Source organism: Bison bison, unplaced genomic scaffold (genome assembly GCF_000754665.1).
Source record: "Bison bison bison isolate TAMUID 2011002044 unplaced genomic scaffold, Bison_UMD1.0 scf7180017864340, whole genome shotgun sequence".
Classification (NCBI taxonomy): domain Eukaryota; kingdom Metazoa; phylum Chordata; class Mammalia; order Artiodactyla; family Bovidae; genus Bison; species Bison bison.
Window position 1 is genome coordinate 6,498,709 of NW_011494912.1, and position 11,564 is coordinate 6,510,272.

The following is an 11,564-nucleotide window of genomic DNA, read 5'->3' on the forward strand; positions in this document are numbered from 1 at the left end:
CGGGCCTCCACCCGTCTCACCAGTGTCTGCATCGTCATCAAACTGAGGTAGCCGCTTGCCCAGCTGGGGGAGGCCCGCGTGGGGGTCGTCCTGGAAGTTGTCATTCTCCAAGGCCTCAAGCTGCCTGTTGATGCGGCGCTGCCGGGCTGCCCGGTCCAGCACCCGCCGCTGTCCAGGGTCCTGGGAGCGAACTAGATGGGATGGAGCCACAACAGTTACAGGAGCAAAGAGACGCTGGGCAGCCTCGGCTCTGGGCCGTGGGTGGAAGGAAGATGTCCAGGGTGTGGGAGCCACAGTTCTCTGATCTCACCCTAGTCCCCAAACCCTTGGCCCCTGGATCTCCTCCCAATATATCGCCCATTCTGGCTGCTTCCTTCTTAGCCACCTAAGACTGCTGTTTCACTCATTCATGCCTGGTTTCCATCCTTTTGGCCCCATCCTTTCCTCCCAATCCCAGACCTGGGCAGTGAAATGTCTCCTGGAGACCTCTCGTTGCTGGCAGAAACCACACAACCGTGCCGGTGGAGACCGCAGTGCACTTGGGTTTCCCAGGCGCCACTGGGACCTTGATGCACTCAGCCTTTATGCACAGCAATCTTATTTCCCACCTCAAAGGACAAGCCACCATGGAGAGATGCTATTCCATCAGCCCACCCTCAATCATAACTGCGTGGGTACCCCCGTCTCCCTCCATTCCAAGTGGATGCACCCACAAGTCCCACTGCTAAACCCAAATCCTTCACTCTGAGTTCAAGTCTTCCTGTCCCTTGCATCTTCAACACCCCCCATCCCCCACTCAACTGGTACTCTCCCCTCCATAGCAAAACCTGCTGAATTCTCATGTGTCTAACTTCACAGCCACTCTGCTGTGAGAGCACAGTCCATGCGATGTTTTATTTCCCTACCTCTCTTCCACTCCAAACTCACCCCCAGCAAACCAACTCCCACTCTAAGGGAACCAGTCACACTCAGGACAGCTAATGTAACTGATAAATGGGTGTGAGTTCTGGTTGCTCCACCAGTCAGCTGTCCCAAGCTAGCAGAAGTTGGTTTGTGAGGTTTAAGGAAAGAAGCAGTCGCCATAACATAAAAGTGCAAAGTGATGCAATAAGTGCTGACGTAGAAGCTACAGCAAGAACGAGCTAAGGGAGTTCCCTGGTGCTCCAGTGGTTAGAACTCTATGCTTTCAGTGCTGTGTGCCCAGGTTTGATCCCAGGTTGGGGAACTAAGATCCTGGATGCTGCATGGTCTGGCCAAAAGAAGAAAAATCAGAAGAGCTAGCTAAGACAATTAATGAAGGTGGCTACATTAAACAATAGACTTTCAATGTAGACAAAACTGCCTTCTATTCGAAGAGGCCATCCAGGACTTTCCTAGCTAGAGAGGAGAAGTCCATCCCTGACTTCAAAGCTTCAAAGGATAGGCTGGCTCTCTTGTTAGGGGCTCAAGTGGCTGATGACTTTAAGTTGAGGACAGTGCTCATTTACCAGTCTGAAAATTCTAGGCCCTTAAGAATTAGGCTAGATCTACTCTGCCTTTGCTCTATAAATGGAACAACAAAGCCTGGATGACAGCACATTTGTTTATAACATGGTTGACTGAATATTTGAAGCCTACTGTTGATACCTACTTCCCAGGAGAAAAGATGCCTTTCAAAATATTAATGCTCATTGACAATGTACCCAGTCACTCAAGAGCTCTAATGGAGATGTACAACAAAATCAATGTTGTTTTCATACCACAACAAACTATTCTGCAGCCCACGAACCAAGGAGTAACTTTGATTTTCAAGTCTTATTATTTAAGAAATGTATTTCATAAGGCTGTTGCTACCATAGATAATGATTCCTCTGATGGAGCTGGGCATAGTCCATGGAAAACCTCCTGGAAAGGATTCAGAATTCTAGATACCATGAAGAACATTTGTGATTCATGGGAGAGGGAAAAAATATCAACACTAACCAGAGTTTGGAAGAAGCTGATTCAACCGTCAAGGATGACTTAGGAAATAACTGCAGATGTAGTGGAAATAGTGAGAGAACTAGAATTAGAAGAGGAGCCTGAAGATGTGACTGAATTACTGCAATCTTATGGTACAATTTTCATGGGTGAGTCAAGAAAGTGGTGCTTAAGATGGAAACCACACCTGGTGAAGATGTTGTAAAGATTGTCGAAACAACAACAAATGATTCAGAACATTACATAACTTAGTTGATGTAAAACCCTGGCAGTGGTAGGGTTTGAGAGGATGAACTCCAATTTTGGAAGAAGTTCTACTCTGGATAAAATGCAATCAAGCAGCACTGCAGGCTACCGAGAAATCCTTCATGAAAGGAAGAGTCAACTGATGTGGCAAACGTCACTGCTGCCTTATTTTAAGCAATCGCAACAACCCCCGAGCCTTCAGCAACCACACCCTGATCAGTCAGCAGCCATCCACACTGAGGCAAAACCCTCCAATAGCAAAAAAAGTTACAATGTGCTGAAGGCTTAGATGATGGCTAGTGCTTTTTAGCAAAAAGTATTTTTTAATTAAAGCACACACAGGGACTTCCCTGATAGGACAGTGGCTAAGACTCTGTTCTTAGAATGCACGGGGCCCTGGGTTCGAACCCTGGTCAAGGAACTACTAATAGGTCCCACATGCCACAAGTAAAAAATAAAAGATCCCACATGCCACAACAAAGACCCAATACAGACAAATAAATTTTTTAAAAACTGTTTTAATAAAGCATATATATTGTTTTAAGACAAAATGCTACTGCACACTTAATTGACTAGTGTAAACATAATTTTTATATGCAATGGGAAATCGAAAAATTGGTGTGACTCAACTTTATTGTGATACTCACTTAATCACGGTGGTTGAGAATCAAGCCTGCGTATCTGAGGTCTGACTGTACTAATCTCTCTGCATAAATGGAATCCTTTGATCTTTACATCAACCCTATGAGACAGGTATCACTACCATCACTATCATCCCCAGTTTACTGGAGTTCAGAGGTTAAGAAACCTGTCCAAAGTTCACACAGCTAATAAGCAGCTCCTGGGTCAGAATTCAAACCCAGAACTGCCCAGCATCAAAAAAAGTCCTCTTGATCACTGCACTATACTGCCTCCCTTCCTAGTACCAGGCGGTGCCCTGGGTTCTGGGAATATAAGCAGAGTTTAACATCAGGTGGGGGATATAAATGATCGAATCAACAAGCATGGTACAGGACAGTATACACTAGGACGGGGAAGTGCAAAGTTCTAGGAAACACATGACAGAAACACATAACCTATTCTTGGGGTGTGTGTCAGTCACTCTGTTGTGTCTGACTCTTTTCGACCCTATGGACTATAGCCCACCAAGTCCCTCTGTCCATGGAATTCTCCAGGCAAGAATACTGGAGTGGGTTGCCATTTCCTTCTCCAGGGCATCTTCCCAACACAGGGATCGAACCCGAGTCTCCTGCATTCCAGACAGATTCTTTACCGTCTGAGCCACCAGGTCTTGGGGTAGTCAGGAAGATTTTCCAGGGGAAAGTGAGTCTAGGTTGAGGCCTGACTGATGGACAGAAGTTAGCCTGATTGGAGGAGCGGAAGGTGTCTTAGACTTTGGTACCAGGATGAGAGAAGGCCTGGATGAAAGACTGCAGTGTCTTCAATACATTTTTTAAAGTTCTATATGGCTGGTATTATAAAGTATGTAGGGGATATGAAGTCAGTGAAGTCGTTCAGTCTGTCCGACTCTTTGCGACCCTGTGGACTGTAGCCCACAAGGATCCTCCGTCCATGGGATTCTCCAAGCAAGAATACTGGAGTGGGTTGCCATTTCCTTCCCCAGGGGATCTTCCCAACCCAGGGATCGAACCCAGGTCTCCAGCATTGCAGGCAGAGGCTTTAACCTCTGAGCCACCAGGGATCCCTTCAATGAAGTCAGGCAGACCATTAAGAATATTACCTTTATGTGTCTGTATGAATTTGGATTGGGGAATTATATTTTATTTTTTGGCTGTGCTGCAAGGCTTGTGGCATCTTAGTTTCCCAACCAAGGATCGAACCCAGACCTCGGCAGTGAAAGGTCCTAAGGGTCCATTCCACTAGACCGCCAGGGAATTTCCTGGGCTTGGATTATGGTGAGGGTGACAGAGATCCAGTGAGGGGTTTTAAGAGGACATGACTGGATTCATTACAAGTCAATCTGGCAGATTGCTCGCACCCTCATCACTTTTTATCTGGATTACTCAATAGCTTCCTAACTGGCCTTCCAATCTCTAGACCTGTGCTACACAATAAAGCAGCCACTAGTCACATGAGGTTATATTCGTTTAGATGTAGACTAATTAAGATGTAATTCATTAAAATGCATGCAATTTTAAATTAAGTTCCTCAGTCTAATCAGCCACATTTCAAGTGCTCGATAGTCACAGGCGGCTATTTGGCTGCCATACTGAATACTGCTGATTAAAAACATTCCCAACATCCCAGAAATTTCTACTGGACAGCATGGCTGTAGCCCCTCCAATCCACCCTTTGCACTTAAGTCCTTTTCTAAGAGATAAATTTGTTGCGTCAATCCCTGCGTTAAAAGCCCTTGAAGGCTTTTCACTGCCCTCTCCATAGAGTTTAAACTCGTCAGCAGTGTTTAAAATGCCTTTCAAGGGGACCTTTCCCTTGTCCTCCAGCCTGTCTCTTCTTCACAAGCCCGGGAACTGTGAACTTGGTTTCCTAAGCGATCTACGTTTTCTTGCTCTCCTACCTTGGCGCGTGTGATTACCGCTGCAGGGAAGGAGTCCCCACGCACTTGCACGGAGCGAAACCGTAACTTTCAAGACACAGTCCAAGCGTTTTCTTTCCCTCCAAGCCTTCCCTGTCCTCTCCTTCCCAGAAGTTGGGCTGGATGCCACTCCTCCCTGAGCCCAGGAGCTTTGCATCCCTCTACCATAGCACGTATCACTCTGAAACGCAATGGTAGATCTGCGTGTCTGCCCCGCTCCCGGAAAGCCAGTTCTTGGATGCGAAGGATCTTTCTTCTTTCTTCATCCCCAGCGCCCGGTTTGCAGCAGGCATGAATAAAACGTGAACAGAAGGGAGCTGCCCCGGGTTTAGGGGCCTGTCAGTACCCGAGCGCCGGGGGAGGGATTTGAGACTAATAACCGGGTGAGGGAATCCTAGGCCAGGTTCGAATCTGAGAGGAAGAGAGTGGGCCAACAGCCAGAAGATCACTTACCCGAAGTTTTCTTCTCCACCATTTCCACAACACAGCTGCAAGATGGGCCTACTGCGCACGCGTGCTAAATCTCTTGCCGTGGTCCGGGCATCATGACTTCCGGCGACGAGTGCTCCTGCGCGTGCGCGGAGTCATCCCACAGGTTTTTGACTAATTACGCGGTGTTCCCTTGGAGACCAGAAAGCTTTCCGCCATATTTTTTACGGGCAAATCTACTTCCTTCCTCTGTGCAGCTGTGTTATTTCGGAACCCCCGAAATGGGTCGTTTTAAAGAGACTGTGCCAGCGATGTTTCAAGAAACGTCATTTTCCTTTGGCCCTTCCGAACGTAGAATCATCACAGAGGCAGCCCCTGGAGCCCCTCCCCCGGGCCGTGGAGATGATGGGCCAGAGTAGCGAAAGAAAATGGGCAGGCTTAAGTGCAAAGTCCGAGAGGATCCTCTGCCAAAACCTCAACCCCCAGCCCTCCTGAGGCTGCAGCCTCCTCCGTCCCTGCCGCCGTCCCCTTTCGGGTCGGCCCCACCGCCTAGCTCTCCGGGTCTTCCGCCCGGCTGCTCCAGGCTGGGCTGTGGCAAAGACCCGCCTCCGCGTCCTGCCGGACCCTCAAGGGGTCACTTCCCCTCTCCGTGTTTCAGTTTCCTCAAGTGTTAGGCTGGCAGGGGGCCGGGCTGGTTCTAAAAGAACCTCGGCTGGGGATCGCCAGCCGCAGTCCCTGCCCTTCCCCCGCCTGCGGGCCGGGCGCCCCCTCCGCTCGTACAGCTCTGCCGGCGGCCCGGGACAATCCTCGCCTTGTCTACGGCTCCGGCATCTGGAGTTTTCTGTAACCTCCGGCTACGCCTTTTTTTTTTTTTTTCACCCTCAGGGCGGAGCCCCAACCGGGCTCCTCCTAGCTGCTGGCCGTACAGCAGCCCCGGTCCTTTTTCTAGAGCCCCTCTCCCGAGTTGGGATCCAAGGCAGACAGCCAGAGCCGGATGCGGGCCTGTGTGCAGCTCGGCCCGCTCTCCGCCATGGCCTCGGGCCCGGAACTCCGGCCCCTGCTACTACTGCTGCTACTGCTGTCGCCGTCTCCTGCCGCCTCGGCCTCAGATCGACCCCGGGGCAGCGATCCCGTCAACCCAGGTGAGAACCCCGGGAGGGAAGACCGGCGCTGGGCTGACGTGTCTGCAGGCTTGGGCCGGGGAGGGGGATCTAGGCTGCCCTCTCCCTCGGTCAGCGGGCTCCCTAGGGCTGAATCACACTGTGCCTCGCCCAGAACTGAGGTGTCCAGCTACTCCTCCGCTCCACTTCGCGCACTGACCGCGAATTTCTGAGTGTTACTAGCATTCCGCTCTCACTGGGGTTGACGTTTCCCTGGGTTAGAATAATTTAAGAAGGGATAAGGGAAAAGAGGTTAGGTTTCCCTGGTGACTCAGACGGTGAAGAATCCGCCTGCAATGGGGGAGACCTGGGTTCGATCCCTGGGTCGGGAAGATCCCCTGGAGAAGGCAGTGGCAACGCACTCCAGTATTCAGGCCTGGAGAATTACATGGACAGAGGAGCCTGGTGGGCTACAGTCTATGGGGCCGCGAAGAGTCAGACAATACTGAGCGACTAACACACACACAGGGTCAGGAGCAGCGTGGGACGGGGGGAGGGGTGGTCGGTGAGCTGAGTACATGGGGCAGCAAGCTGGGTACTGAGTCCAGTCTGGCGACAGAAAAGAGCTGGTGATCACCGTGGCCACAGCGGAGACAGAGGGATACCGGCGTTTCCTGCAGTCAGCGGAGTTTTTCAACTACACTGTGCGGGTGAGGAGAGGAACACCCTCCTGGGCCCCTCGAAGGGGTGGGGGTGGGGCGTCTAGCACCCCATCCAGAGTGGGCCAAGGGCTGGATGCCTGGGACCCTCCGGTGAGCCTGGTCAGGGCAATGAGCCCACCTGGCCACCTGAGACCCTCCCTGGCATTCTGGGTCTTCTCCACAGACCCTGGGCCTGGGAGAGGAGTGGCGAGGGGGTGATGTCGCCCGAACGGTCGGTGGAGGACAGAAAGTCAGGTGGCTCAAAAAGGAAATGGAGAAATACGCAGAGAGGGAAGATATGGTCATCATGTTTGTGGACAGGTAAAGGGGAGGGGGCGGACAGAAGGGGAGAGGATAGGGAGATTCCTAGTGGTCGTCCTCCTCATCGTCCCCCGCCTCCCTCAGCTACGACGTAGTTCTGGCTGGCAGCCCCTCGGAGCTGCTGAAGAAGTTCGTCCAGAGTGGCAGCCGCCTGCTCTTCTCTGCAGAGAGCTTCTGCTGGCCCGAGTGGGGGTTAGCAGAGCAGTACCCTGAGGTGGGCACGGGGAAGCGCTTCCTCAACTCTGGTGGTGAGTGGCAGAGGGTCCAGCAGTGGTGGGGAATGGAGTGTCCCAGGTGCTTGAGGGCGGGCAAAGGAACGGGGACCGGCCCTGGGACACTGGAGAGTCTGGGAGTCAGTGCATCCTCTCCCCCCGCCAGGATTCATCGGCTTCGCCCCCACCATCCACCAAATCGTCCGCCAGTGGAAGTACAAAGATGATGATGATGATCAGCTCTTCTACACTCGGCTCTACCTGGACCCAGGGCTGAGGGTAGGGAGAGGCCAAGGAGGGCCCCCATCTCCACAGCTCTGGGGGGTGGCAGGCCCTGAGGAAAGGAGTGAAGAGGCTTTCAGAAAGACACGGAGAGGAAAGAGTGGGAAGAGATGTCTCAGCCCCTCGTTAATTCACTGCCCCCACCTCATCCCATCCAGGAGAAGCTCGGCCTTAGTCTGGATCATAAATCGCGGATCTTTCAGAACCTCAACGGGGCTTTAGGTGAGGAGACAGCAATGAGAAAAGGGGCGATGAGAGAGGCTGTTGGGGGTCCTGAATGTGGGTGGGTCTCCTAGTAGATCGGGGTGAACTTCAGCTCACCTCTGTGTTAACTGCAGCAAACGTCTGAATGGCCCGTAGAATAAGGTGCACTCTGCTATCAGGAATAGCAGCAGCCCCTGTTGTACATGTCCATTGCTACGTGCCAGGCTCTGGGTCAGGGTTTTCGTTCTTTAGTTTCATTGAACACAGCAATCCTATGAAAGGCGGTCTGTGATTATCCACTGGTTACATATGGGGAAACCACCTCCCTGTGGGGCCAGAGACTTCCCCGGGGGGCACAGGTAGTAAGTGGTGGGGCTCCCCAGGTGGCAGCAGCCTGGCCAGTGCCCTCGGAGAGAGACGTTATCCCATCCCCATCCCTGCCCCGTGGACCACGGTCCTTCATCGTCTAGAACACCTGGGTACCTCCCCCCACCACCACCACCTCCACTGTATTTAGAAGCACCTGCTGATTGGCAGTTTCTAGAGTGAGGGAGTCTAAAGCCTGGACGTTCTTCCCCAGATGAGGTGGTTTTAAAGTTTGGTCGGAATCGAGTGCGTATCCGGAATGTGGCCTACGACACGCTTCCTGTTGTAGTCCATGGGAACGGTCCCACAAAGGTGCTCCAATCGCTTCTCCCCTCAGCCCAGCCCCTGCCCCAGTCAGTCCCGGTCCCACAGCCCCCCCAGGTTCCTCCAGCCCTTCCGAACCATGAGACCTCCCCAGCCCCAGAAGCGCAGGAGCTGGGAGAGGTTCTCCATGCCCACGCTCCCCCTGCCCTTCTCTGGTCCCTGCCCCCACCTCCCTCACCCCTGGCCGCACCTCAGCCTCTCACCGCCTCTCCCAACAGCTCCAGCTGAATTACCTGGGAAACTACGTCCCCAACGGCTGGACTCCCGAAGGAGGCTGTGGCTTCTGCAACCAGGGCCGGAGGCCACTCCCGGGGGGGCAGGTAAGGAGGGCGTGCCGGGGCAGGTGGGAGAGTGCTCTGAAGCAGAGCGTACCAGGAGGGTGCTGGGCAGCAGGGGTGGAGGCCAAGCCCCTGGAGATCCGCCCCCACCCTCCACTAAACTTGGCAGGGTGCGGAGGACAGACTGGGTAGGGGGAGCCGGCCTTTCCTCTGAGCCCCATCATGTTGTCATATCTTCCAGCCTCCCCCCCGGGTACTTCTGGCTGTGTTTGTGGAACAACCTACCCCGTTCCTGCCCCGCTTCCTCCAGCGGCTGCTGCTCCTGGACTACCCCCCCGACAGGGTCACCCTGTTCCTGCACAACAACGTGAGACACCCCGACTGCCAGCCTCTCCCTCCCAAGGGACCTCCCCACCCACTGCCCAGATCAGGCCTCTCCCCGCACCCCAGACTCCTTCCTGCAGCCTTTCCTCCTGCAGGAAGTGCTCCCCCTGCCCCGTCCTGTCCCTTAGATGCCACCTTTCTGTCCTCTCAGCATCGCCCCCCTCCAGTCTCTTCTCCCCGTACCTCCAGGAGGTGTACCACGAGCCCCACATCGATGAGTCCTGGCCCCAGCTCCAGGACCACTTCTCCGCTGTGAAGCTGGTGGGGCCCGAGGAGGCCCTGACCCCGGGAGAGGCCAGGGACATGGCCATGTGAGTGAGCCTCGGGCAGGACGCCCACACCTTTCCTGCCCTTCTCCTGCTCCCCACGGTCTTTTTTTTCTCCCTCCTGACTTCCAGCTGGTCAGCTTCCTTCTACTCACTTTCCCTCTCCTCTCCTCCGTGGGTCGGGGGAGTTCTATCCCCTGCTCAGCCCCCGCCTCCCCCCACCTGCTCCTGCTCATCAGTTTTTCGGTCTGTCCCCTCCAGGGACATCTGCCGGCAGGACCCCAAGTGTGAGTTCTACTTCAGCCTGGACGCTGACACCGTTATCACCAACCCGCAGACCCTGCGCATCCTCATCGAAGCGAACAGGTCTCTCTCACCGGGCTTGGCCAGAGGGCCCCCAGATTAGTCCCCAGGGAACCCCCACCTCCCGCTCTGGCCATGCTTGCCTCCTCCTGGCCCTCACCTGCGCTTGTCCTCAGGAAGGTCATAGCGCCCATGCTGTCTCGCCACGGGAAGCTGTGGTCTAACTTCTGGGGGGCCCTGAGCCCCGACGAGTACTATGCACGCTCGGAGGACTACGTGGAGCTGGTGCAGAGGAAGCGAGTGTGAGTTCTGGAGGCTCCCCCAACCCAGGAGCGTGCCCAGACCCCTCCATCCTGCCCCAAAAGCCCAAACGCGGGGGCCCAGTGTGGCCACCACGAAGGCGTGCTGGGCTGTGGGGTAACTAAGGGCTGATGGTGGAGCCGGGTGTGAGAGGGGTGACCAGCAGGGCTTCCCTGGGGAAGTGAGAGGGACCTCACAGCTCTCAGCTGCCGAGGCAAGGGGCTCCAGGGTGAACTGGGCAGTACGATGTGGGGGCAGGGGGGCGCCCACTTGGCTGACCCCTGTGTGTGGGCCTCCAGGGGCGTGTGGAATGTGCCCTACATATCCCAGGCCTACGTGATCCGCGGGGAGACCCTGAGGACGGAGCTGCCCCAGCGGGAGGTGTTCTCGGGCAGCGACACCGACCCAGACATGGCCTTCTGTAAGAGCCTGCGGGACAAGGTGAGGGGTCCTGGGGCTCCTGGCGGGGGCTCTGGGAGGCAGCTCCCTGGCTCCCCATCACCCTCCTCACACCCTCTGCCCACTGCCAGGGCATCTTCCTCCACCTTAGCAATCAGCACGAATTTGGCCGCCTCCTGGCCACCTCCCGGTACGACACAGACCACCTGCACCCTGACCTCTGGCAGATCTTCGACAACCCCCTGGTGAGTAGGCGGCCCCTGGCTCAGATGGCGCGGGCCTTCCCTGAAGGGGAATGCCATGCCCTGGCCCCATCCCGCGCACGTGCACACTGGGCAGGGTCACCTGCCGCCTGGGGAGGGCGCCTACCCGGTGGGAGCAAGCAGCGTGAGGAGGGCAGAGGTCAAGGTGCGCCCCCTGCTCTCCCCTAGGACTGGAAAGAGCAGTATATTCACGAGAACTACACTCGGGCCCTGGAAGGGGAGGGGCTCGTGGAACAGGTGAGTCCCACTCAGGACCGTGGCCCAAGGGGATGACCACCACCCCGGGGGCCCACCACCTGGATGAGGGGTTCTCCCAGGGTCCTTGCCCAGGTGCTTGGGGGTTTTCTGCTCAGGCAAGATGAGGGCAAAGGCTGAGCTGATAGGCATGCAGCCCCCAGCCCAGCATTCATCCCAGTGGTCCTCCCTTGTCCATTGGGTGTGTTGGTGTATGGGTGAAATGACATTTTTTAAAACGAGGTTGAAAATCACTGTCCCAGAACCCAGGGCTCCAGGAATCGTGCTGTCTGTGCCACGTTCTCAGCGCTGTTCTCACCTTCTCTGGCTGAGTCTTCCCCTCCCCAACTCCCCCCACCAGCCCATCCCCACGCTCAGCTGCCCGTTCCTCCACCTTCTCTCATGTCCTGGCTTACCTTTCTGCTCCCTGCTTTCT

At 55.0% G+C, this 11,564-nt stretch overlaps 2 protein-coding genes across 2 annotated transcripts in view; one reads left to right on the top strand and one right to left on the bottom strand.

Annotated features, from left to right (window-relative positions):
• ZNHIT1 (zinc finger, HIT-type containing 1) overlaps positions 1-5,785 on the bottom strand; it is a 6,955-nt gene extending 1,170 nt beyond the window's left edge. The window contains exons 1-2 of the mRNA XM_010854339.1: positions 5,216-5,785; positions 21-191 (exon numbers count right to left, since the gene is read on the bottom strand). Of these exons, the coding sequence (XP_010852641.1) occupies positions 21-191; positions 5,216-5,237 (193 nt within the window). The 5' untranslated portion in view covers positions 5,238-5,785. The remainder of the gene's footprint in view (positions 1-20; positions 192-5,215) is intronic.
• Positions 5,786-6,185: 400 nt separating this feature from the next.
• The window catches only part of PLOD3 (procollagen-lysine, 2-oxoglutarate 5-dioxygenase 3), a 7,757-nt gene continuing 2,378 nt past the window's right edge, over positions 6,186-11,564 (top strand). Inside the window, exons 1-15 of the mRNA XM_010854366.1 lie at positions 6,186-6,333; positions 6,916-7,001; positions 7,177-7,313; positions 7,398-7,561; positions 7,692-7,804; positions 7,966-8,029; positions 8,592-8,689; positions 8,920-9,021; positions 9,221-9,346; positions 9,553-9,674; positions 9,891-9,995; positions 10,109-10,234; positions 10,532-10,673; positions 10,763-10,876; positions 11,063-11,131. Coding sequence (XP_010852668.1) covers positions 6,186-6,333; positions 6,916-7,001; positions 7,177-7,313; positions 7,398-7,561; positions 7,692-7,804; positions 7,966-8,029; positions 8,592-8,689; positions 8,920-9,021; positions 9,221-9,346; positions 9,553-9,674; positions 9,891-9,995; positions 10,109-10,234; positions 10,532-10,673; positions 10,763-10,876; positions 11,063-11,131 — 1,716 coding nt within the window. The remainder of the gene's footprint in view (positions 6,334-6,915; positions 7,002-7,176; positions 7,314-7,397; positions 7,562-7,691; positions 7,805-7,965; positions 8,030-8,591; positions 8,690-8,919; positions 9,022-9,220; positions 9,347-9,552; positions 9,675-9,890; positions 9,996-10,108; positions 10,235-10,531; positions 10,674-10,762; positions 10,877-11,062; positions 11,132-11,564) is intronic.